The sequence below is a fragment of the Puntigrus tetrazona genome, unplaced genomic scaffold (genome assembly GCF_018831695.1).
Source record: "Puntigrus tetrazona isolate hp1 unplaced genomic scaffold, ASM1883169v1 S000000746, whole genome shotgun sequence".
NCBI lineage: Eukaryota > Metazoa > Chordata > Actinopteri > Cypriniformes > Cyprinidae > Puntigrus > Puntigrus tetrazona.
Window position 1 is genome coordinate 2,227,501 of NW_025048355.1, and position 26,386 is coordinate 2,253,886.

Consider the following 26,386-nt stretch of genomic DNA (forward strand, 5'->3'; position numbering starts at 1 on the left):
TAATACAGTTTTTTTTTTCTTCATAAAAGCAACTTGACCTATTTTAGGACCGTTAAGATTTGTTGCCAAGTGACATCATCATAATTCAATTTCCACACTATAATTACTGGCAAATAAAAAAATTAAAAGTAATACTCTCTCTCTCTTTCAGGACGGTAATGAAAAAATGATTAGATTATGTACATTGTGAATTTCTACATCCACTGTGAATAATTTCTACAATTATTTCTACATTTGTGCTTCCATTAATTTAATAAAAAGAGTAATAATTTTTATAACTGCGGATTTGAAATCGTTTAATTTAAGAATAAAACAAAACAATTTAATTAAAAGTTATTAAATTAAATAAAACATATTGACTATGACTTATACATACATGTATATAAATTGAAAAAAACGCAACATATTTAATCAAAAATGCAACAAAGAGAACTAAATCATAACGGGATTTAGATGTGCTACAAAAAACCCACATGACTTTTTTTTTTTTTTACACACAAAAAATAAAGATTTTGGGGTGAAATGCGACCCGTTTGAATGAGATTCTCCCATAAATGGTGTTTTTGTAAAGTGTCTTACAGAGCCGCTGAGATCAAAGAGTCTCACAGAAACGGGAGAATAAAGCTAATCTATCTATCTCTCTTTCTCTCTCTCTGTTACACCACAATCTCTCTCGCCCCGCACTCCGGCCGATTCGAATCCTCTCTCGTTCCTCAAACGCACATCAATTCCTCCCACAGCGTTCACCTGCAGTGCTGCGCGCGTACATCACCAGAGAACGCTCTCAAAAGCACCTACATCGAATCGAGCGCAGCCGGAGCGTTCTGGAAGACAAACGCAGAGCAACTGTTGCATCTCGAGAGCAGGAGCGAAACGAACGCCTTACCTGCGACGGGAGACGGTCAGACGCTGAGAGCTGCTCCTCGCGCGCTGCCGTGTGTGTGAGTGTGTGTGCGCGCGCTCTCTCTGCCGCCGGAGAGGAGGGGGACGAGCCGAGAGCCTCCCGTGAAGACGAGATGTGAGCGTGATGCTTCTCTTCAGAGCTCAGCCCACCACATCCCAGCTCAGAAGAGTCTTTTCCTATCAGCGCATCCTTCAGCTCTTCTTCAAGGCGCTTTACATCAGTTTCCATCAACGAGAGCCTCTCCGCCAGCTTTCCATTCTTGTTCTCAGCCATCTCCAGTTTTTCCATCAGTGCTGTAGTGTCTTTTTCGGTTGCCGTCTTCTTGAGCTCTTCTTCGAGACGCTTCATGTCTGTTTCCATCAATGAGAGACGCTCTGTCAAGCTCTTCTTCTCGTTCTCGGCCGTCTCCAGCTTCTCCATCAGCTCAGAAGCGTCTTTCTCAATCGGAGTCTTCTTGAGCTCTTCTTCAAGACGTTTCACCTCAATTTGAATCAGTGAGAGGCTCTCCACCAGGTTTCTATTTTTATTCTCTGCCATTTCCAGTTTTTCCATCAGTTCTGTAGTGTCTTTTTCAACCTCTGTCTTCTTGAGCTCATCTTCAAGATGTTCAGCGTCAGTTTCCATCAACGAGAGCCTGTCCACTAACTTTCTGTTCTCGATCTCGGCCATCTTCAGCTTCTCCATCAGTTCAGAAGAGTCTTTTTCAATCGGAGTCGTCTTGAGCTCTTCTTGGAGTAGTTTCAGGTCAGTTTCCGTCAACAAGAGCCTTTCCACCAGGTTTCTATTCTCATTCTCAGCCATTTCCAGTTTTTCCATCAGTGCTGTAGTGTCTTTTTCGTTTGCCGTCTTCTTGAGCTCTTCTTCAAGATGCTTCATGTCCGTTTCCATCAATGAGAGACGCTCTGTCAAGCTCTTCTTCTCGTTCTCAGCCGTCTCCAGCTTCTCCATCAGCTCAGAAGAGTCTTTCTCAATCAGCGTCATCTTCAGCTCTTCTTCAAGGCGTATCACGTCTGCTTGCATCAGCGAGAGCTGCTCTATCAAGCTTTTCTTCTCGTTCTCAGCCATCTCCAGTTTTCCCATCAGTTCTGTAGAGTCTTTTTCAATCGGTGTCTTCTTGAGCTCTTCTTCAAGACGTTTTACCTCAATTTCCATCAATGAGAGCCTCTCTACCAGGTTTCTGTTCTCGTTCTCAGATATGTCCAGTTTTTCCATCAGTTCTGTAGTGTCTTTTTCGACCTCTATCTTCTTGAGCTCATCTTTGAGTTGCTCTGCGTCAGTTTCCATCAACGAGAGCCTCTCCACCAACTTTCTGTTCTCGTTCTCAGCCGTCTCCAGCTTCTCCATCAGCTCAGAAGCGTCTTTCTCAATCAGCGTCCTCTTGAGCTCTTCTTCGAGACGTTTCACATCCTCTTCCCTGAGCGAGAGCCTCTCGGTCAAGCTCTTCTTCTCGTTCTCAGCCGTCTCCAGCTTCTCCATCAGCTCGGCGGCGTCCTTCTCCACCGGCGTCTTCCCATCCACCTCCTCGCGTCTCGTCTGAAGATCTCCGAGCTTCGTCTGGTACTCGGCTGCGTCTCGTATCAAGCGCTCCTCCAGCTCTAGCTTAGCGTTCACCAGACACGTGTACTCGTCCTTCAGCTCCTGGTAGTTCACCTCGAAGTTCTTCTCGGCGAAGGAGAACGTGTTTCTCTGCTTCTCGATCTCGTCCTGCAGATCTTTCAGTCGCACGCCCAGTTCTTCGTTTTCCGAGGAAAGCCGGTCGATTTCCTGCAGAAGGTTGTCTCGCTCGGTTGGAGTTTTTTCTTCGTGTTCCGCTCTCAAGCATTCGACTTCCGCCTGCAGCTCTTTCAGTTGCGCGACCAGCTCCTCGCTTTCCGTTGCGCGACCTGCTTCGTTTTTCAACGCAACAATCTCCTCAAGCAGCGCGAGCCTCTCCGAAGCAAACGTCGCTCTTTCGCTCTCCACCGATCGCAGCTTGTCCTCGAAATCGCGCAAAGCCTCGCGATGCCTCACGCCCATCTCATCGCGCAAGTTCTCCACGTTGAGCTGGCTTTCCCGTTGAAGGTCGTCGCGAAGTCGTGAGAGCTCCTCCTCGTGGCTAAACAAGAGTTGCGTTCGAAGGCGCTCCAGCTCCGACTCCTGCGATTCGGCCATGCGGTCCAGCACCGCGTCTTTTTCGCGCTCCAGCATCTCCAGTTTGATCTTATAGTTGGTGATTTCCGATTCGTGCTTAGCTTCTAGTTCGCCGTTGGCTTCACGCGCCAAATCGAGCTGCGCCTGTAGCTCGCTAATAGCGTGCTGCATTTTCTCTGGGCTGTGGATTTCTGTTTTTTTCAGCTGGTCGCGCAAACGCTCCACCTCCTGCGCCAGGCCGAGTTTTTCTGTGCTCGTCTGTGTTAGCTCCTGCTCCGCCTTTTCGCGCAATACTTGCGTCTCTTGCAGCTTCTGCTGGAGCTCGATGACCTTGACGTTGAGCACGTTAACGCCTCCGGCGCTCTGGAACAGCTGGCCTTTAAACCTTTCCAGCTCTGACTGATGCTGCTGGACGATCTTCTCGGTCTCCGAGCCGTGCTGCGCTCGGATACGCTCCACCTCTGCCGCGTGTTGCGTGCGAAGCTCCTGCTTCATCTGCACGATCTGCTGGCCGTACATCTCGTCCAGTTCGGCTCGCAGCTGCTCCATCCGTCGGCTCCAGTCGTCTTCGACTCTCCGCAGCGCCTCGCTCTCCGACTGGCCTCCCTGATGGCAGCGCCGCTGGAGGTCCTCCACGGTTTTCATGAGCTGCAGGATTTCTCCGGACGACATGCGCTCTTTCTGTCGGGAGGCGGAGAGCTCTTTTTCGCAGTGGTCTAGCTCTTGGGTTTTCGCGGACAGATGTTTGTTGATTTCCGCCGCTTGCTGTTTGGATGTCAGAAGCTGATCCTGAAGCTGTGCTGTCAGACTCTGATGTTCGGTGTTCAGTAAGTCCTTTTCTCGTAAACGCTGAGAAAACGATTCTTCAGTTTGTGTGCGTACCTGATGACAGAAAAACAATAAAATACAAATTTTTAGTTTAAACAAGTTTTTATTGCTGTCAAGCAAGTGCAATCTTTCATCTAATTAATTGCCAAGCGATTCACGGATCAATCTTCAGAATGCGTTGCAATTCTCTCTTGAATCGAAACTGAGCTTTAACAGCAGATGGCGCTCTCATGTAATTTTAATATACGCACTTACATACTCATGAAGAAATGTGCTGAAAATCATGTAATTTCACCTCTTTATTACGCCAGATTAATGTAAACACAGCCCACTGTGAACACCCTTGTAATTCGTTTCAACATTTTGACTATTTGAGGTTCAAGTGTGTGTAAGGATCTGGAAACAAGCAGCGTACAGCCATTTCTGAAGCATGCAGCGCCATCTGCTGTTCAAAACAAAGCTCAGAACCCACTCAAGAAAGAATTGTGATGCCTTTGGAAACTCTGAGAATCGATGCCGAATCATTCCTCTATTTTTGATGCATGGTTTTATTTTCCCAGCCCTAGTGCAGACAAATCGAATTAATCGAAAAGCATTGAACAGACATGCAGCTTTAGAAAGTAATACTCTGATTCAACGTGGCATAAATAATGATAATAAAAGGAGTGTTTTTTAATTTAATATTGAAATGATATTCAATTGAAACTTAATGATGATCTACATGAGGAACTAAAAGCATCAGTCGTTGAGTCACTGAATCATTCACTCAACCACTTCATTCAAACGTCTGATTCACACGATGAAATGAAGCAAGAGAAAGTCTTTATTAAGCTAAAACAGATAATATTAGGTCTAAAATGTAACAATATTAACTTTCACATTCGCAGTTGTGTGGATATTTGAGAGAAACAGCACTCCTGTGTGTGTGACACTGCTCATCTATTTATAAATATAAGAGGGTCATGTTTTTGCCCTCATATCTTGAATTTTAGGGGCATGTAACTGCATTATAATAGGTTGCATCACGCAGTCAGTCAATTATCTTGGCAGCCCTAATTCGATTCTCTAGTTAATAAGCAACGTAAGAAAAGTAATAAGCAGAGAATCTGTAATTATTCAGCAAGGAATACTCCGTTCAATTAAAGATGTCTGTTTGGTTGTTTTAATGAGGACTCAAAAGCAAGAGCGCGTCGGTGCGTTAGCCATCAACAACACTGTTTTTTGGGTTTGATTCGAGCAAAGCTTATGAGGCTGGAAACTGCTGCCTAGGGCTGACGGCTCTTGAGTGGGCTGACTGAACTCACCCTCTCGGCTTCGCTCAGCTTCTCCTGAAGCTGCGCGATCAACAGAAGCTGCTCCTGCGTCTTCTCCTGGCGACCTCTGACCTGCGCGTCCCTGTCGTCCAGCTGTTGCTGGTAGAGCGTGATCTGCTGACGGGCCTGGAGCAGGTCGGCGGCGGTGGAGCTGATGTTGGAGCTCCTCAGGATCTCGCCGGCCTGCAGCTGAGGGAAGAGCAGGAGTGTCAGGAGATCAGAGGAATACAGCACAACGCTGCACAAGGTGAGAGAAAACTGATTATTGTGCCAATAGTTCCCTTACAAAAGCGTCAGTCAGAAAGTTTTAGGCAATTAGCGCTTAGCACTGTATGTGGGCGGGCGATTTTTATGCTAATCCATACAGAATCCACCTGACTTTACAGAGCTCGAGGATTTAAAGCAGCAGACGACAGCACTGCGGCAAAACGTGAACATTATACATCTTAACATCTTTAAAGTTATAGTCATTTTACAGCTACTAAATGTTTCATTATAGTCATCGCCAGCACCACAGTATCATTATATTCATCATCGTTACGTTCTCGCTATAATTATAGCTACAGTTATCAACATAGTTTTCGATATTTTTACCGTTACAGTTATCGCTATACCTATTATTTTAGTTAGCGTTATACTTATCCCTATAGTTCTCGCTATGATTATCTGAATAATTGCTATAGTTATCGCTACAGATATAGTTATTGCCATTTTTAGTTACTGTAGTTATCATTATACTTATTAAAGGTAGCGTTATTACTACACTTACGGTTACACTATAGTTACTATTAGAGAAATCAAGTTATCATTAACTAGCAATTTATTAACCATTAGAATAATCACTATTGTTCTAGCTATAGTTATGATTACAGTAACCGCTAGTTATCGCTATAGTTACTATTAGAGCAATCAATAAAGCTATCACTATAGTTATTTACGATAATTACTATTAGAGTAACCACTATACTAACCACTATAGTTACTAGAGCCACCATTATTTTGCAATATAGTAACTAATGCAATAGTTACTGCTAGAGGAACCGCTATAATCATCACCGAAAGTCACTATTAGAGTAACTTGGTACAATTACTATTAGATTAACCAAAATAGTTATCGCTATAGTTACTAAAGTAACCGCTAGTTATTCACTATAGTCAGTATCAACCAATATTAATTACATATATTAGATACTAATAGTTCTTCGCTAGTTACTAGAATAAAGGCTTCTTATAGTTGCTATTACTGTGGCCGCTAGTTATTGCTTTAGTTACTAAAGCTATAGCATCACTATAGTTACTTTTATAGTAATCGTTCTAGTTATTGTTAAAGTTTTTATTAGAGCAACTGCTAGTTACTATAAGAGTAACTGATAGTTATTATTAGTTAATTGCAATAGTTACCACTATAGTTGTAATTACAGTAACTAATATAATTATCATTATTGCTATCGTTTTCTTACCTGAAGCATCATTAGTCAGAGTTATACGTAAATAAAGGTATCATTATAGCGGTTGCTACAGTGTTATTAGTGTTCATTGTTGCTGTCAAAGTCATCTCTATAGTACAGTAGCACTACGGTTTTTGTTGCAGCTGAAGATGTTTCCTGTTAGAAGCTGTTCTAGTGCGACGCATGAAGTTTAGTTTCGTGCACAGAAATGCTAACGAAGTGTAGCGTAGCTCTGATACCTGCTGGAACTGGATCTGAAGTTTCTGGCTCTGCTCGGTCAGCTCCAGGAACTCTCTCATCACCTCCTCTTTCTCGGTGCGCGCCTGCTGGAGATTAGCGGTGAGCTGCGTGATGATTTCGTCCCTTTGTTTGAGCGCTTCCTCAAAGTCCTGCAGCTGTGGCACAAAGACACACACGCCTCGATTACCGCCATTTAGAATCAGATCTGAACGATATAGCAATAGGCAACAATAGTTTAACCTAACATACGTGTTATTTTTCCTGACGTGATTACATTTTGACTAGTAATATGCATTGCTAAGAAATTAATTTGGACAACTTTAAAAAGGTTTTCTAAATATCGTCTGATCCTAACAAACCAGGCTTCAATGGAAAGATGATTTATTCGGCTTCCAGCATAAACCTATTAAAAGAAAATGTATGGCTAGTTTTGTGAGTCGCATAGCCTATATATTCCAACAAAACCAGTTTCCAGCAAATGCACAATATTTATTCGTAAAGCGCATTTAAAAACAACCGAAGTTGACCGCAGCGCTCTGCAGAATAGAATAAAAATTCAGAAACGAGACGAATAAATCAAGCCCATCAAACACAATAACAAAACACACCAACGATCAAGCAGAGCAGACGCTAAATCAGAAACCGAAGGGCTAATGTAATACGAAGAGGCAGAATAACCAGATCTAGGCATGAAGAGCAGGCGAAGATCGCTGGATCAATGAAGAGCTTCTAGAAGATTTACATGAAAGCCTAACAGAGCGGTATCAGTGAAAGCAGAGAGGCGAGCAGCTAAGAGCCCAATCACGGCGAGGTCAGATCAGGGTCATGTGTGGGCATCCGTCCATCGCCCACTCGAGTCCTTCACGTACCTGCTGAACTCCTTCAGCTCCGAACGCGGCCCTGATCTCCTCCAGCTCGCGGCTCAGCTCCTCCACGGCCATGTTCTTAGCGGCCAGCTCGTCCTCCATGATCTGGATACGGCTCTGAGGCTCGCCGAGCGCTTCGGACGGCTGCAGGTCTTCCTCCTGCCGGACAGACGGAGACGGAGCGAGAAGATTGGTGAGAGCTCGTTATAAAGCCCTGTCCACAGAAACGGTGACGGAGCCCGGTCAGGAGAGTCTGAGAGCTGCCTACTGAACACCAGGGTTATTACAGTTCACTAAAACTAAAATAAAGAAAGCACGAATTCATTTAGGAAAAAATATTTAATATATTATAAAAATAAAAATATATTATAAAGCAATAAATATAAGGAATAGAAGATATATTTAAATTTATTAATTATTTAATTAAATACTACTATTAATTATTTAAAAAATTATTTTAATAAACTTTAATCTAGCTGCCAATGCAACATTTCTTGATTTTTTTAGTTTAACTGCTTAAATAACTAATTAACGCAAATCTACACAGACATTAGAAAAGCTAATTAAACAATTAATAAAATATAATAAAAAAACTAGAAATTATAATTAAAAATTTACAGCATCTTAGTGATACTAAAATAAATTATGAATGATGCCTGTGTTTTAGAAATGTATTAAAATTATTATAGCAAAATGCATTTAGGCGTAACTTTTTTTTTAATTGTCGCTACAAATGAAACAACAAAATTACTAAACATTTAAAATGTAATATGTTTTATTAGTTGAACTTGCTGTATTTAAATAACTAAAATTGCACTGATTATTTATTTTCCCTTTAAAAGTTAAAACTAAAAAAATAGAAAAAAACATGCTAGAAGAAATAAAATAAGTCATCTTTATTTTAGCAGTTTGATCTACTACAATAAATAAAATTAATGTGAAATTAAACAGAAAAATTTAAATTCATGATATCATTAAATTACAATAGCATTTAAATCATATTAAAATAATGCTGATAAAGCCTGACTGCGATGCTAGTTTTATTCCTATATTTAATCAAAAATGCACTTTGATGCAACACGCATGGGATTTTGACATTTAGCATTGATTTAGACATTAATACTGGTAGGGTGTAGGGAGAAAATGGGAACATGGCGCCCTGATGATCTCTTTTCTCTAATCTTTTTCCTTCCTGCCGATGATTTTAGCGCCTGGTAAAAGTGCTCTTATACAAGCAGTTCACAGAGCTTTTACACGCTCCCCTCCACCAACATAATATACGGCCGACCAAATGCCAAGCAGCCCCGTCTTCACCCATTCAAGAGCTGAACTGAGAGAGCGCAGCTAAAATGCCACAGAACGACATTAGCATATATTCACAAGCAGCCGAAGCTCAGAGATGAAGGTGAAGCAGGAGGAGACGTGAGGTTAGTGCATCAGAAGAGAGATTACTGCTTTATCAAATACAGTACTGTACCGCCATCACAGAGGACGTCCTCTCGTGGAAACCGTTTACCTGTCGGTTCATGAGAGAGCGCTTTTAAGAGAACATCACAAACACAACGGCATGCGCACAAAACACACACAGCACAACAATTACACTAAAAACATGCGGAGCATTTTCAACTGAGCCATTTTTAGGGTCGCTGTGATACTTTCACATCATTTCAATGATCATTAATCTTATTTAGCCTCCAAATTCTGTCAAATCTGAATATTTTGGGCCTTTTTAGTCATTCTTGCAAGACTATCACCTTTTCCTTACTTTTCTGTAATCATATTTGTTTAATAAATCATTTTTATTTTTTTACTATGTATTTTAACTTTTATTTTATTCTGTTTTATTTATTTATTTTTAAATCAAAGCCAATATAACAAACAGTTATTTATACACAAAATGGTAAACTATTTAAACTAAATGCTTAGCACTTATATATATGTTAGATATATAATGAAAATGTGATACTGCAAAAAATACTATTATAAAAAATAATAATAATTATATATACACACACATATATATATATATACATATATATATATATATATATATATATATATATATATATATATATATATATATATATATATATATATATATATATATATATATATATATATATATATATATATATATATATATATATATATATATATATATATGTGTGTGTGTGTGTGTGTGTGTGTGTGTGTGTGTGTGTGTGTGTGTTTTAATGAAAATAAATATGTGTATATTTTTGTATTAAAAGTTTGAGAAATTGGTTTAACAAAAGAAATAGTTCTAAGAATTACAGCAGAAAATATGCTTACAGAAAAGAAATAAAATGTTTTTGTATTGAGAATTCGAAGAGAAAATGTGCTTAATGAAAAATAAATAGTTTAATAAAGAATTTAATTAAATTAAATGTTTTTGTTTTGAGAAATAAACGGCTAAATAAATATGCTTTTTATCATGACATTATTTTCTCAGTGTGCATTGTGAACTAGAGGGGAAAATGTGCTTTATGGAAATGAATAAATAGATAAATAAATAGTCTTTGCATTGAATTCAATGTGTGCTGGACACTCTTGAGCAGGATGTGTGAGATTCATCTGGTTATTGATCAGATCTCTGTCATTAACTGCTTTCTGTCAATCTCTGATGAGCGGCAGCACGGATAAGAAAGGCAGGTTTTGAACGACTTCACTGCCTGGCAACCAGACGGTCACATGGTACGCCGAGCATGAGAGCTGGAGAGGACCAAGCGGTGAAGGTTTGTGGACTTCTCTTTTGTGCCGCATCATAAAACGTTCACAAACACAGTTACGTCCCTCGAGTCGTCAACAAAACCAAACTCTGACTCACTCGACTTAAGCCTGAGAATAAACCCCCGCTTCATCAAACACTGGAACTTCTCCTTTATCCTCCGTTTGTCTTTTTAAGGCAGAAAAGTCCACACAAACACGTTTTACAAATTTAACTAATATTAAAAATACAAAATTAATGTAACTATTAGAATTAATAAACACACGCGTAGCCTTTGTATAGATAATTGGAAGAGAAAATGTGCTTATATACTTAAGGAATTTAATGAAAATAAATGAATTATTAAATATACAAATAAATAGTTCTTGTAGTGATACTTGGAGGAGAACATTTGCGTAAAATAAAACCATTTTGGAATTAGAGGGGAAACAAGCTTAATTAAAAAAATAATATATAATAATAATAATAATATATATATATATATATATATATATATATATATATATATATATATATATATATATATATATATATATATAATATATATATATTATATTATATATTTAATATATGTTAAATATAAATTATTAATTTATTTATGTTTGTGTATTGATAATTGGAGGACAAATGCGCTCAAATAAATAAATGTGATTTTGCACTGATGATTGGGGGAGAAAATGTGCTTAATTAAAATGTGCTGCGTATGAAAAACTGTGGAGAAATGCGCTTAACTACAATAAATAAATAGTCTTCGCATAAATAATTTGAGAAAATCTGCTAAATACAAATAATTAAATATATAAAGAAATTCAGATAATTGGATGAGAAAACGGGCGTAAAAAAAAAAAAAAAAAAAAAAAAAACATGCTTTTTGTATATTAATAAAAATAAACAGACGGTTAAAAAGTCTTACCTCGGACGAACAGTCTTCAGCGGTCGTCGAGACTTCACTCTCGGGCTGAAAAAAAGAAAACATAATGAGGTCGCATGTGCAGCTAATTTCTACATTGTTCTAGTTTCTGTTAGTGGGTCACTAATCAAGAGCGACACACTTTTACTAAAGCAGCGTCCTGAAAGGAAGGAGGAGGATAGAAAAGATCCTGGGCTCCGTCTCCAGATCAGAAACACTCACGGATCACGGCTAATTACACTGACCTACATCCAGCTCCGTCCAGACACACCACCGCATCTTACTCGTTAGACGGCCGAGAAAAAACACATAAATCACATTACGGTCATCTACGGTCATTAGTTAACATTTATTTATTCAGCTTTCATACAGTCACTTATTTTCTTGTTCATATTTCAGCATTTTAACATCAATATAACAAATACAGTCTACAGTAAATGCTAAACTATTTAAACTGAAGAAATATTACAATCAAATAATAATTTAATTATAAGAATAACGTTTATAAAATTGCAATATTCAATTATAAGTGTAAATAAAGAGTATCATTGATGACTGAGGATTAAAATGTGCTTAAATATATAAATGGGTTTAGTACTGATAATATGAGGAGACAAGTGCTTATTGAAAAAATAAATAAGAATACATGGATAGACTGAATTTATAACAATACATAAAATGTGCTTTAATAGTTTTTGCACTGAGAGCGTCCTTAGACAAATAAATAAATAGCTTCTGTATTAATAATTGGGGGGAAAATGTGCTTAAACTAAACTTTTATTGATAAATGAAGTATAAAATGTGCTTCCAGGGGAAAAAAAGGGTTATAATAATTAGAGGTAAAATTGGTTATTTTAAAGAAAAAAATGTGCATAGCCAAAAAAAGTTATGTTGATAATTAGAGAAAATGTGCTTGAACAGGTCTGTGAATGAAGACAAAAATGTGCTTGATGAAAAAGTTTTTATATTGATAATTGGATGAGAAGTGTGCTTATATAAATAAACAAATATTTCTGCATTATTACAATCAATACGCAAAAAAAGGGACTCAAGATCTACTAGTTAAGACCCATCAGACACGCTTATTCAATATATAACATGAGTTCTGTCTGCTTTCGGCACGCTCACAAGCGCCGTTTCCACGGCAACACTCACAAGCATCTCTTGCATGGCGACCATACCAAACGCTGTTTCCACGGTAACGCTCACAAGCATCGTTTCCAAGGCAACCGCTACAGGAGGAAGCTGCAGGACGACTAAAACTTGGCGATTTAAAATGCGAACGCATGTCACAGACATACCGCGCTTCAGAAACACCCCGAAACGGCAGCATCCGGAGTCTGCCTGCGCTTAAAGACGAGCGTTTTACAGTCAAACGAGGGGCTGAGCAGAGACGGAGGTGAACCTCCTGGAGAAACCTCTGCTGATGAAGCACACGGACACATTCAGAGCTGAGTGAATAGAGCCAGAACACGCCAGCGCTGCTATTCTGCTGCAAGGACACACACACACACACACACACACACACACACAGCTTAACCAGTTCAAATGCATTTGTCTGTTGCCGGGGCAACCACTAATTTCACACTCTTCTACAACCGCAAACACTCCACAAACCTGCCGGGCTTTAAAAACCATCCACACGTCGCATAAATCCATCAAAAGAGCCGGAAAGATAAATATTTTATAATCTGTTAAAATATACATAGAGAATGTGTCTATATATAGAGAGTAGTCTTTAAAAGGGATAGTTCAGACGAAAAAAGAAAGTGTGCTGAAATGTGCCTCCCCTCAGGCCATCAGGAGAAAGATCTGGAGAAATGAGTCTCAGCAATGGAAGTGAATGGGTGCCGTCAGAATGAGCGTCTGATAAAAACATCAGAATAATCCCCAGCGCTCCGGTCCATCAGTGAACATCAGGAGAAGACAGAAGATCAGACTAATCCAGCGTTAAGATCATTTTAACTCCAGTGAAACAAATCCAGCCACATATTTCATTAAAGCCATTTTGGACCGTTCTGGCTTATAAACGCTGCTTGATCTGCGCAGGTTTCTCTCCTGATTCAGACCAGAACACTTTTCACCGCGTCGTAAATTATTATGAATCATGTATTTGAGTTAAAATCATCTTAACGCTGGATTAGTTTGATCTTCTCCAGATGTTCGCTGAAGGACCGGAGCGCTGGGGATTACTCTGATGTTTTTAATCAAGACTCTCATTCTGACGGCACCCATTCACTTCCATTACATTTCTCCAGATCTGATGAAGAAACACGCTCATTAACAGCGAGCAAGAGCTATTTTTATTTTCGCAAAACGCTCACATATGAGCAAATCTCAAAAAAAGGCATGACGACTTATCAACAAATCACTCACCGGGGCTGGTGTCGTTTAATAAAACCAGAAAAATAAATGGTAACGGAAATAAAATAATTCTAAAAAAATTAAAAATAAAAAGACATTTAAAAAGACATTTCACCTAAAAGTACTAAAACAATTATAAATAACACAAAGATAAATAAATAAAAATATAAAAATTTTTTTTTTTTTAAATCAAATCACAGTGAGAATGGAGTGTTAATGCGTCCCACTGATACTAAAACATCAGTCCCGTGAAGCCCAAGGTTGAGTTTTCTATCGCTATCTTCAACAACGCATGGCCTCAGTGTTTGTTTGTTTGTTTGTTTGTTTGTTTGTTTCTCTGATTCCCCTCGAGCCACTAAAGCTGTAGAAATGACACACTTCACCTTTAAACATCACTTATAGCAGTTCATACACAACAACAACAACAACATCTACAGAACCAGCCCACGAGCAGCATTCAGACAGAAACACATTAACTCTGGAGCTCCTCTCAGTGATTACATTAATGCCATTATACTCATTATAGGAGTCGCAGTAATAACACATACAGCTGTACAGGCATTTCAGACAGGAACACCGCAGCTCGGTTAAAGATCGGGACACCGTGAGCTTTTATAGATTTCAACCAAAACGGCTTTGAACCCCCTTAAAAGTCTGTATCTTGGCAGTTAGCTAGAGACTTTATGAAGGTAAGAGAACAAACATCTGTCAAATCAACTTAAAGGGAAAAACAAGCTTTCATTCTTCACTGGACAGATGTTTCTTCTCGTTTTTAACCGAATCGTTCGCATTCGACCTGAACACGCAGGTTCAATTCTGTTTTCATTCAATTCACTCAAGTAAATGCTGATTTAATACATTGAAAAAGGACGGTTAAAATGCATTTAAATAATTATTATTAGTTTACATTTCCAACTACAATGTGAATCAGAACAAACACCTAAAAGTTTGTATAAAAACCGTCATGGTGTTGCATATTAATTAGATTTGATTAGGTAATAAACACCATTTTAACTCTAATTAAAATGTAAATAAATTTTAGTGGCACTACCCGAGTTTCTCTGGATGACAAAACTATAAGAACAAAGCAACAAACAAACATAAGAGTGTTTTTTTAATATAACACTGCACACATTTGTCTTCTATTTAATACTCTAAGGTCATCTGTACAGATAACAGCACTGTATAAACAGCCCTGGAGCACAGGACCGGTCATAAGGGCCAGCTCTTCTACACGGAGATGTGTGCATCATCTGAAAGATGTTTAAATGATCTTTGCACTGATGTCTGGCCGACAATATTTGGAAGAGATACTGCTGTTTAGAAATAATCTAATGTGAGCGAGCAAAAAAAAAAATCCATCCAAATGAAGTTCTTAGCAAGTTGCGATTATACGTACAAAACATCGTCATGCAACATGACCTTTATTTAACATCCTAATGATGTTTGGCATAAAAGAAGGCTCTTGGAGGTGTCCCTGAACTCCGCTCACCTCTATGGTGTAGGTCTGGTCGTGCGTGACGCTTTCTCCGCTCCGGAGGGTCTTTGAGAGAGAAAACACCGTGTTCTGATCTCCTCTCTGCTCCTCGCCCTGCTCCTCCGCCTCGGGCTGCTTCTTCTTCTTCTTCTGCTTCTTCTGGCCATCGGACTGAGCTTTCCTCTGCCGGTACTCGGCCAGCTGGAAGAGACCAGACACAAACACACGCTTGTGAGCCACAAAGCACGCACGCACGGAGAAAAACAGGCCGCGAAGCGGAAAGTTAGGCCGTGAGAACCCACGGTGAAGCGGCAGAGCTTGGCGAAGCTGAGGCGAATCATGCCCGACCGCTGATCCACGCCGTCACCTGCCCGCGCTCTGCCACCGCTAGCCCTCCGACTGCGCTTCGACCGGATTAGCAGCACAGACGCCCATTAACACTGACATCTGCTTCGGCAACACGCTCGCGTCTGTCTGCTTAACGCTCGTCCGGAGCATAAATCATCTTCAGGAAGGAGCGCGAGCTCTGGAGATCTCAAACGTGAAGATCTCGATCGAGCGGGACGGGATTTACGGCCAGAGGCTAAAGTGTGTTAAAAACCAGAGCGGCTCTGGATTAAACTCACTGACCCAAATGCAGGAACCCTGTGAAGATCCTGTAGTGTCTGGAAGTCTCAATTAAACCCGATTACTGACTTTCTTAGCCCTCACGCCATGTTCAGGTCACTCTGACCCGAGAGGTCTCTAATGTTAATGCACTGGACTAAAACAAGTCCCCAGAAACATAAAGGATCTTTTTTTACCTCCAGAAATTTATTTTTTATGCTGTATTATCAGCAAACGCCAGTTTGGCATAAGTTTAAAACAATAAGGCCCACAATCAGTCGGACCCAAAAAAGAAGCAGAGAAACTGAAAGGAAACAAGTCGACAAAATAATAATAATAATAATAATAATAATAATAATAGCATAACAACAGATTTATAAGCAGTTCGAACAACAACAAAAAAAGTGCTGGGAAACAATTAGTTGCAATAAATCCCAAACAAAATAAAAAGCTGTTTGCATAACTTATGTTTGTGTTCTGTGTATATTTATACATAGAGACATGTCTATATTTATATAAATTATATGTTACATGTATTCATATATAATGTAGTACACACAAGTGCATTTATGGATTTGATTAATCATGAATAATCGTTTGACAGCACTAAAGATCATATCTGACCAGGAACACCCATCTAGGTAAAGGATTCAAAACGTAAAAGCTGAGCTGGGTTTTTTTTCATGTATCCATTTGGCAGACAAATTTATACTGCATTTAATTAACACTGAGAATAAAATCCTCTACCGTTTGAGCTACGATCACTTATTGTTTTCTGTTTAACAAACCTTTCTGCACATTACATGAATAAAAGGAGCTGCATGCCACCCACGACTAAACAGAACAACTGACAGGATAACAGCGCTCTGTAATTCAACACACACACACACACACACACACACACACTAACACTCGTCACAAAGCCAGCAGCTGACAGAAAGTAATGGCCACCTGTCTATCCACACACACACACACACACACACACACACACACACACAGGTAGAGAGACATTTACACACACATACTCACACACACACTCACACAGAGACACACACACACACACACAGACACTCACACACACACACAGGTAGAGAGACATTTACACACACATACTCACACACACACTCACACAGAGACACACACACACACTCACACACAGACACTCACACACAGACACACACACACAACTATTTCTCAGTAGTTTGTACAGGATTCATTTCTCACAGATCTGTAGGTTTCTAACGAGGGATTTAATACTACACTTTGTAAACAAACAATCATTGAATGCATCACTGGATGTCGCATTAAATAAATAACATGCAATAAAATTATTGCATAAAAAGGCAAGGAGAACATATTTATTATTTCAAGGGAAATTAAATACCACGTGAAGACACTAAATTAAATGAGTATCTTAAAGTGCAGTGGTCCGACAGTGAATTTGAATAAATCAAATAAATATTAAAATAAAAAACTTAATTAAATACAGCCTAAAAAATACGCATAATGAAAGTGACTGCAAATAAATAAATAAATGAAGTGCATAAAATACAAATGAAAGGTGACCTAAATTTTTTTATTTATTTATTGATTTAATGTGCTTTTATTTTTTTATTGCAACAGTAATGAATACGAAACATTTAATCATTTAATACATTTTCTTAATTCGATTCAGTGTTAAATTCCTCCACAGATTTGGTGTATAAACGTAACATTCATAAATTCATTTCCATGAATTATTACAGTTAAAAACCTTTTTTTCCCTCCCTTTAATAACACACGAACATTTCAGTTTGAGAACATCAGCCTCACGGTGACATTTCACCCAGAAATCCCTCTCGAGCGCTCAAGAACACGAGTGAGAAACGCATTTCACATTTCCCAGAAAACCTCTTAGCGCCGGGCGCTGAAACACGGCTGATTCGAAAACTCTCTTTTGCTGTTACCATGGCGACGGAGCAGCAATCCCGCATGCGGCTTTTTGCATTATTTATGTAAACAAGCGAAAAGAGCATAGGCGCTAACGTACGGCCGTTACGCTAATCAGTGGAGAGGTGAGACGGACGCGCGGCAGGACGTGAGCGGGATCACGGGCGTCCCGCGGGATCATGGGATCCTGGGAAAGACACACCTGAGAAACAAAACACCTGCACAGAGAGCAGAGGCTGTAAAAACACCCAGCGAAGGAGAATAACAACCAGACTAAACTTCTCACGGCAGAAACTCTCACCGAATTAAAAAACTAAACCAGGCATTTATCTCTCACAAATTACAACTCTGACCTTCACGCGTGCAAGTTAATATCTCACAAATCTGATTTTTTCTTCCTCATGCAATTTATGCCATGTCAGCGGCAGAAACTTGCTTTGCACCATTTAAAACAAAAACTGCATTAAAGCGCAGACAAAGCGAAGGCCTGCTTCTGTTTGTCAGAAAACGCTCCAAGCCGGGGTCACCGGGACAGAGTCCTGAAGTACAACCCGAGGAAGCCATGGCAGGAGCAGTCGCACAGCTTGAAATGAAATGTAATTTGTTTTCCCCCACAAAGGCTGGCATTAATCTCTGGGTTATCTAATCAGCTCCCCGAGGCGAGCGTCCCCTGCTGACACCCGCTTGGCCTATTTGGAAAGACTGGGTCTGCCGTTACTCTACTGCCAAACAACTCGTTTCTGCTCATTTCTACTGTGCCCCTGCCAACCGATAACACAAGAAGCACAGGACACACGTCAATTCTTTAAAAAGCAGAATATGAACGCTGTTCTTTTGAAACCTTCTAGTCATCTGTGAATCCTGGAAAATTAAATGCGGCACAGTTTCCACAAAAAATTAAAATAAAAGTGTTTTCAACAAGCGTTTTCTGAAGATCGTGACACCGAAGAACGACAATTCAGCCGCGGTTTAACAGACGTGTACATAGAAAACAATAAAAACAAAAAAATTATGCTCATACCGTTTTATTTTGGATCAAATGAATGCATCGTTGGCGAGCATTTCTTTGATCTCAAACCTCACGTGTATCATTCTGGGATCGACATGAGAGGCGTCTTATCATAAAAACCTGGATCCCTCACGATCCCCGAGCACCTCAGAACAGGTTCACACCATCATCTGCTCAGCGAGCGCCGCGGGTAATTAAGATGGCGATGGCCGAGCGTGTAGGAGGCGTTTAATTATGCAGGCCGCTTTAGTTTTATTTTAATATCTCTTGAGTGACACTAACTGCGTTTATCGGCCAAGCCAATTATCCCAGCAGACTATTGATCGGGATTAGCGAAGGGTTTGTGTGCGCGTCCGACTACCCGAGGCTTGACCTCTTGTTAACCAGAGCTTTCAGCCCGCAATCAACAACACGCACACATAAATTAAGGCCCTCAGATCTGGCAGAAAAGACGTTCGCTGCACGCCGGGTTGGAACAATTGATTTTACGTAATGGAGGGGAGCTCGAGTTAAACAGGCAACCGGACACGGCTCGAGGATTCGTTAGAAAAAGGCCTCCGCTCTAATCTAACGCGCAGGTCTGATTTCAGACGTGTATCGCAGTTCAACTTTTAGCATGTATTCTGCTAATAATTTGTCTTAAAGAAAGGCAAACATGAATAGTGATAAAAAGGCACAATATTAAATGCACTAGATCAGGGCCAGACCCGGGAGAGTCCTCCTAGTAAGAGCTTGACTGGCCGCTTCAGGTGTGTTTAATTAGTAGTAATCCATTATGTCGTTAGCAGGGGTCAAAATCACATCTTACATGTTCAGAGCCAAACTACAGCAGGAGGAAATGACTTCCTGTTGACTTTAGCCGTCTGTGTTGAATCGTACGGCAATGGTCTGCTCAGAAATGCTTCTCCTCAAAGTTGGCATGCTGATAACTAACGCTAAAGATGCATCAAGATCTTAAACGTTGGTTCTAAACAAACCAATCTTTTTTTTTTTCAGTGGCATCTTCATTTTCAGGGCAATATATGATTCGGTAGCAAAGATAAAAGGAATTCCTTTCAGGTGACACTGCATTCAGCTAATTGAGAAATGTGTGAAGAACGGCAGCGTCGTCCCGTTAGTCTCTATCAAAACGCATGCAGACCTGAATCAGTGCCAAAAATACCATTTTTCCAAAACAATCTGCATGCCACTGAAGTCGGCTAATTTTCTCGAGTGTTTTGGCTCCAGATCTTGGATGAAAATCGACCCCGTTTCGCAAAATAGCGGATTGCTCAGTAAATATTCATCCTTGACATTTAACATTGGCTTTCTGCTTCATCTGTGTTTTTCTTTCACAAGAAAGAAAAATCTAAACTTTTAGTCAGTTAAGTTGGCATGGAAAGGTAGATAAATTACTTCATTACCTTAAACTTCATTCATTTACTTTAAGGTTCATGCAAAAACTGCTGCACTGTAAAAAAAAATAATAATAATAATAATAATAATAAGAAAATAATAATAATAAATAATAATAACTAAATGATGATACACTTGTCACTATGAACCCAACTGCCTAAACATTTTGTTTGAGTCAACTGTTTGATAAATTTTGATAGGAGACGTTAATTTAAGTGACAATGTCTGGAACATTTTAGTTTATGTAAGTTTGGAAAGGTCATCGATAATGGTTGCTAGGGCGTGGCTACGAACAGCTGAAGTAGTTCATGATTGGCCGTTTGCTGCCCCGAGTCAAACGAGCCCACCCCATGTCTCTATGACGCTCTGATCCAAAGATACCCATCTGAACCATTATAATGGCAGTCTATGGAATCTGTTGCTAGGGCGCTCTAAATGGTTGCTAGGGCGTGGCTTGACACCTTCATAGTGATTCAGAGACTTTGATTGGTTCGCTGAGTAAAACGAGCCCACCCCCACGTCTCTATGACATTTTAATGCAAAGTTATTTACATTTGCAAAATTATGTAAATTACCATAGTAGGAAAAACACATGTGCAGTTTTTCCTCACCATAGTAAAAAGTGGAGGAGTCTCTTGCCCCAGGGGTAAAACTTTACCCCACTGTGTGGTATGTTCTCGCTCAGCTTGATAAAGTCTTCAAATCTGGTGATTTACAAGTTTGTGCGATATTCTCGTCCGTCAAAAGTTGGTCGCAATGTTACGTCTATGGGATTTTTCGCCCGATTTTTAGCCGTGTACGAAAATCGACGCCCGATCGCTAATAAAAGTCATAGCACATCTTTCCACAATACCCGCACGATTTGGCGCCCGTTTCAGGGTGTGTGGCAAAAACTAAAATCATACGGAATCTATAATAATAAGTAAGAATAAGTATGAGGAATAGTAATAGTGTGCTTTGCCTTAAAAGGCAAGCACCACTAATAATAATAACAACAATGTGTTAACCCACTGCCTAAACATTTTTGTTTGAGTCAACTGTAAATTTTGAAGTTAATTTAAGTGACAACTGGAACATTTTAGTTTAAGTTTAAAGTAAAAATTTCAAGCTAAAACTATTTTTCTTTTGGGGTTTTTTGTTGTTGTTTTTTTACAGTGTGCAATGATGCATTTTTTTTCCTTTCTTTTTTTGTTGGAGAGTGTTTGCAATTCTGAATGCATGCACAAACGCACACTTCATGACGAAATAATAAACCATCCATAAGTGGAGTGCTCCAGCATGCAATGAGGCACCGATTCTAATCTTGCTTCTTATTTTCTAATGCGATGTCTCCGTTTCACATCGGCAGGAGACACTGAGCGTTCTCCAGTCTGAACGACCCCGGCGTGAAAACAGCGTGTGCTGACAGCTGCTCTGAACGCCAAGCGGTCGCTGCAGAAAAAAAAAAAAAGACGGCCGATCCGAGCCAAACACACGAGCTCGGGGTTCATGGGTCATCCTCAGAGTCTTTCACTGTGCTCAAAAGGTTTACAAACCAAGATCTTTTGAAAGCCTCCAGCGCACACGTGCAAAAAAACCTTTATCTGTCTTGTGCAAACCTAACTCCAAAGTGCTGTGCAACACTCAAACACTCACACACTGCATTTCACACGCCACATGCTTTTAGCCAAAGACACATGCATTGCATTTAAGACTCGCATTTGATCAGTTCACGCACTCCCGTGCATTCAATAGGACAGGAATACAAAAGACACGACATGTTACGATGCCTCTGTTGTGCTTTCTACAGAAAAAACAATGGCTTATGAACTGAATAAATGTAAACTAAGTAAACAGAGATTGCTTAAATGGCTGGTCAATCTAGACAACTAGAGCCGTCACACACAGAAAGGCTTTAATATTTCACTTTACAAAACACGCAATAAGTCTGCACTCATGTATTTCTGCTCCAAAGAAGCCCAATTTTAAGAAACGGGTTTTTCTGCTTTTGTTTGCATTCCCTCCAAACGTTCACAAAAAGAAATAATGAATCATTCTGAATCATCCGCGCATTTTTATTCAATGGTTCCTGACATTTACAAAGCTATTGTGTATTTATTTTTTTTTACTAGTTCAGACATCAGCTTCTCCCCAAGGAGGTGTGAGAAACTCAAGTTGGATGTTACGGTGACATTTAGCTCGATTCAATAGTTTTAGCTCAAATAATTTCAGAATGTAAACCCAGTGTGATTATCTTGAGCTCCATTTTCAGAATATCGTGGCGATATATTAAATATTAAGGAGCAGAATGCTTTTAATAATTTAAAAGGTATTTTAAGAAGCATTTCCTCAGCCTCAGGCCATCCAAAATGTAGAGGAGTGCGTTTGTTCAACAGATTTGTAGAAATGTGTCTCTGCATCAGCATCTCAGCAATGCATGTGAATGGGTGCCGTCAGAATGAGAGTCTGATAAAAACATCAGAATAATCCCCAGCGCTCCAGAAGACAAAAGATCAAACTAATCCAGCATTAAGATGATTTGAACTCAAAACACACCCGTCCATAATCCATAAAAAGCTCATCTTCTGCTGTCTCTCACATTAGACACATATTAGTTTAGAGCGGATTCAGACCAGAACACTTTTCTCTGGAGGACGAGCTATTATAGACTTTGCGTTAAAATGATCTTAATGCTGGATTAGTCTGATCTTCGGTCTTCTCCTGATGTTCACTGATGGACCGGAGCGCTGGGGATTATTCTGATGTTTTTATCAAGACTCTCATTCTGACGGCACCCATTCACTTCCATCAGTCAGACCCATTTCTGCGAATCTCTAAATATTGAGCAAATGTTCATTTTTGGGCAAACCATTCCTGAATGTTCAGACACTCTAAATATCCCGCGGCCGTAAAATCTTCGGGTCGAAAGGGCGACACCAGCGGGTAGCTTTAGACGACATCCGCGAGAGCGCCGTCTGTTTGCTCGTCACCTGTCAGCGGGGATCAGACAGATGGACCTCGTTCACACGTGTTCAGGGAGCGCTCCGGGACAGAGGGGTCACGGTCTCACGGCCAGAGAGGAGTCGGCTCTTTATAAAATAACACGGTTCTGTTATCACCGTCGCGCTCTGAAGAGACCAGCGTCTTAGCAAACAAGAACGCAAGGCCATAGAGATCCAACAAACTAATGCCTGACGAACACATCCGATTATACACCTAAAAAAAACACACGGTCAGTCTCAGATACAATGCAAACCGACTGATAGAAGCGGTATATTGTGCTTTATAGCACACTTCGGCCTTGACTGCAGCTCTTGTATTGTTAAATTAACGTCACGAGTCCGCATGAAGTCTGCCGAGAGATCTGCTCGTATGCAGAAATGTGAGGCATGGTGCAGCGAAGGCTAGAAAATCCAGTCTCGCAAGACCATCCGCATGTTCTCTTTACATTCAGCAGCACGAAACAACCTCTGAAAGCAGGGACGCGGCCTCACCTGTCCGTTCAGATCAGGTGTGTTCTTATAGTAACACACAGGAGAGGCACAGAAAGAGCAGGCGATGCATAAACGCTCAAAACACCTCATTAAGAGAGAGTACTATCCTAAAGTGAGGTAAAAAGAAGGAGTAAAGCGTGAGGTAAACGTCAGGAAGCGAGGAAGGAACATTTAAGGTAATCCTCAGATAAATGATAGATATAAAATCTGGGGTAAAACTCCGATGTTACGAGGTAAATGCCAGCCGTATGTTAAAACAGAGGTAAACAAGAGGCAAATGTTATGGAAATAAGATGCGATATATTTTTGAGGTAAACACGAGTTGAACTGTGACTGAATTTAAAGACATCAGTTACATTCTGAGGTAAATGTGTGTTAAATCACAAGAGTCGTGAGGTTAAAAAAAGAGGTAAAGGTGATTTAACGCACATATTTACCTACATTTAGGTCATATAATAGATGAGATATGTGATTTAAGGCACGTGAAAAGGTAAATAGGAGATAAAATGCAGATTTCAGTGAGGTACAAAATGAGGTAAATGCGAGTTAAATAACACATGTCAGTTATTTCAATTAAATTGTAGGTAAACGTGGGATACAAGGTGTGTTAAATCACACACGTGAGTGGCTCTTTAAGGTAAACGACCGCGGTGATTTAAAATAGATGTAAATATGAGATAATGAGGCAACCGTGAGGGGACTTAGTTTCTGAGGCGAATGAGGGCTGAATCTGAGGTAAATACGCGCCAGATGTGAATGAAATCAAAAGTGCCGGTGGTTTTCGGGGGTAAATGACAGAGTTCACGGCCTCGTGTTTACCTTTATTTTACTAAACATGAGTCTCGAGGTCCGTGAGGAGAAGGACGGCAGTGTTTAGAGTCTCAGAGGCGCGGGAAACTCTGAGGTGAACCACGGAGATCTGCAGCGAGCTGAGGAAAACCTCTGAGGTGAACGTCAGCAGACAGGTATAGACGAGGTAAAGACGAGGTAAAAGCGAGGTAAAAGCGAGGTAAATCTCACCTTGGCTTTGCCGGCCTGTAGTTTCCTCTGTCGCTCCTCGTCTTCCATCATCTCCGCGGTCCCTGCGGCTTAAAGACGGACAGACGCGTGTCAGAGAAGCGCCGAGCGCCGGGCATGTGCGTCCGCTTCGGTTCACGCGGAAGATATTAGGGATTTCTCCGGTGTTTTACTCGGGCTGTGCTGTCACCGTCGCCGCCATGTTTCTCCACGTAAACACACGAGACTCGCGGCGCGGTGACGTCACGACGCACGGGCGCACGCGGCCGCTTTGAAGCCCGCTGTGTAAACAATATCATTCACATGTGCAGCGTGCTATATATATATATATATATATATATATATACTTCACTGATCGATGCATTGTTTATTAGCTGTGTTTTTTTGTATGTCGTCCTGTATTTATGATCCATATTATACGGAATCATTTTTATGATCAAAAGTGGTCCAGTTGCACATATTTTATAAAGTATACAATAAAAAAAAAAATATATATATATATATATATATATATATATATATATATATATATATTTAAAAAAAAATATATATATATATAGTAAGATATATATATATAGCTATATATATATATATATATATATATATATATATATATATATATATATATATATATATATATATATATATATATATACGTTATATATATATATAAAGTGCGTTCTAGGGACGTTTTTCTAACGTTCCTTCTACGTTGTGAAAGCGTAATTTCTGAATGGTCTCTAAAAGCGTTCCAAACTTCCAGGTTTTTAAATGTTTTACTTTAAATATTTATGAATCGTTTTTGTTGGCTATTTGAACTTTAAGGGAACGTTCCATGACATTCCGTGACAAACGTTACGGGAACGTTGCTTTTGAATGTTCTAAGAACATTTTGGAAAAAGCCTGTAGCGTTCAGAGAATGTTAGACGCGCATTCAAATAAAGTATGCCAAAAACAGAAACATATAAATGAGGTTTATATATATATATATATACACACATTATAACACGTTACACGGGAAGACTATAGAGAATATAAATTTCACAAATACAACTTCTCTAAGCGTTCATAAAAAAAATGCTCCATGAAGGATGTACAATGTTTTTGCGCTAATCTTTTGAAAACGCTGTGTTCTCCAGCAACGTTTAGCATTATGGGAAGCATCTCTTGAACGTTCTCTAAACACTCTGAAACAATCAGTAACCTTGAGACGAACTAAAACCAGTAAACGTTCCCGGCGTGAGTGAGGCGAGGGAGCTGTACCTGCGGCGGGAGACGGGGGTCTATCCCTGCGGCCCGCCGGAGCCGAGCAGCTGATGGTCTGGCAGATCTTGAATTCCACCCATCTTCTCTTGGACATCCTTCCCTTCGGGCTCCTCCTGTGAACTCGCCGGGTTCTGAAGCTCAGAGATCCTGAGCACCTGGCCGGTCAATTATTGATGAGAGGAGCTCGGGATCAGGTTCAGACGCTCACACACCTGCCTGAAACAGAAGAGAGCAGAGCATGAACCTCTCCACGCTTTAGACGGCTCAAAAATAAGCTCACAGACATGCATTGAGAAAAAACACACACACACCTTCTTTTTTTGTTTAAAGTAAGAGGTTGCAACCAATTTATTTTATTTGCGTTTAACTGAACTGACTGCAGCCACTTACCTTAAAACTATTAAAGTGAACTAATAAAGTCTGCCGTGTTAATAAACCAGCAGAGGTTAAATGTGGAGAAACATA

At 39.9% G+C, this 26,386-nt stretch overlaps 1 protein-coding gene across 1 annotated transcript in view; it reads right to left on the reverse strand.

Moving 5' to 3' along the window:
• The window catches only part of akap9 (A kinase (PRKA) anchor protein 9), an 84,758-nt gene extending 59,872 nt beyond the window's left edge, over positions 1-24,886 (reverse strand). The window contains exons 1-8 of the mRNA XM_043233027.1: positions 24,659-24,886; positions 15,242-15,427; positions 11,389-11,433; positions 9,207-9,245; positions 7,733-7,888; positions 6,863-7,018; positions 5,167-5,364; positions 887-3,916 (exon numbers count right to left, since the gene is read on the reverse strand). Of these exons, the coding sequence (XP_043088962.1) occupies positions 887-3,916; positions 5,167-5,364; positions 6,863-7,018; positions 7,733-7,888; positions 9,207-9,245; positions 11,389-11,433; positions 15,242-15,427; positions 24,659-24,709 (3,861 nt within the window). The 5' untranslated portion in view covers positions 24,710-24,886. The remainder of the gene's footprint in view (positions 1-886; positions 3,917-5,166; positions 5,365-6,862; positions 7,019-7,732; positions 7,889-9,206; positions 9,246-11,388; positions 11,434-15,241; positions 15,428-24,658) is intronic.
• Between the last annotated feature and the right edge of the window lie 1,500 nt (positions 24,887-26,386).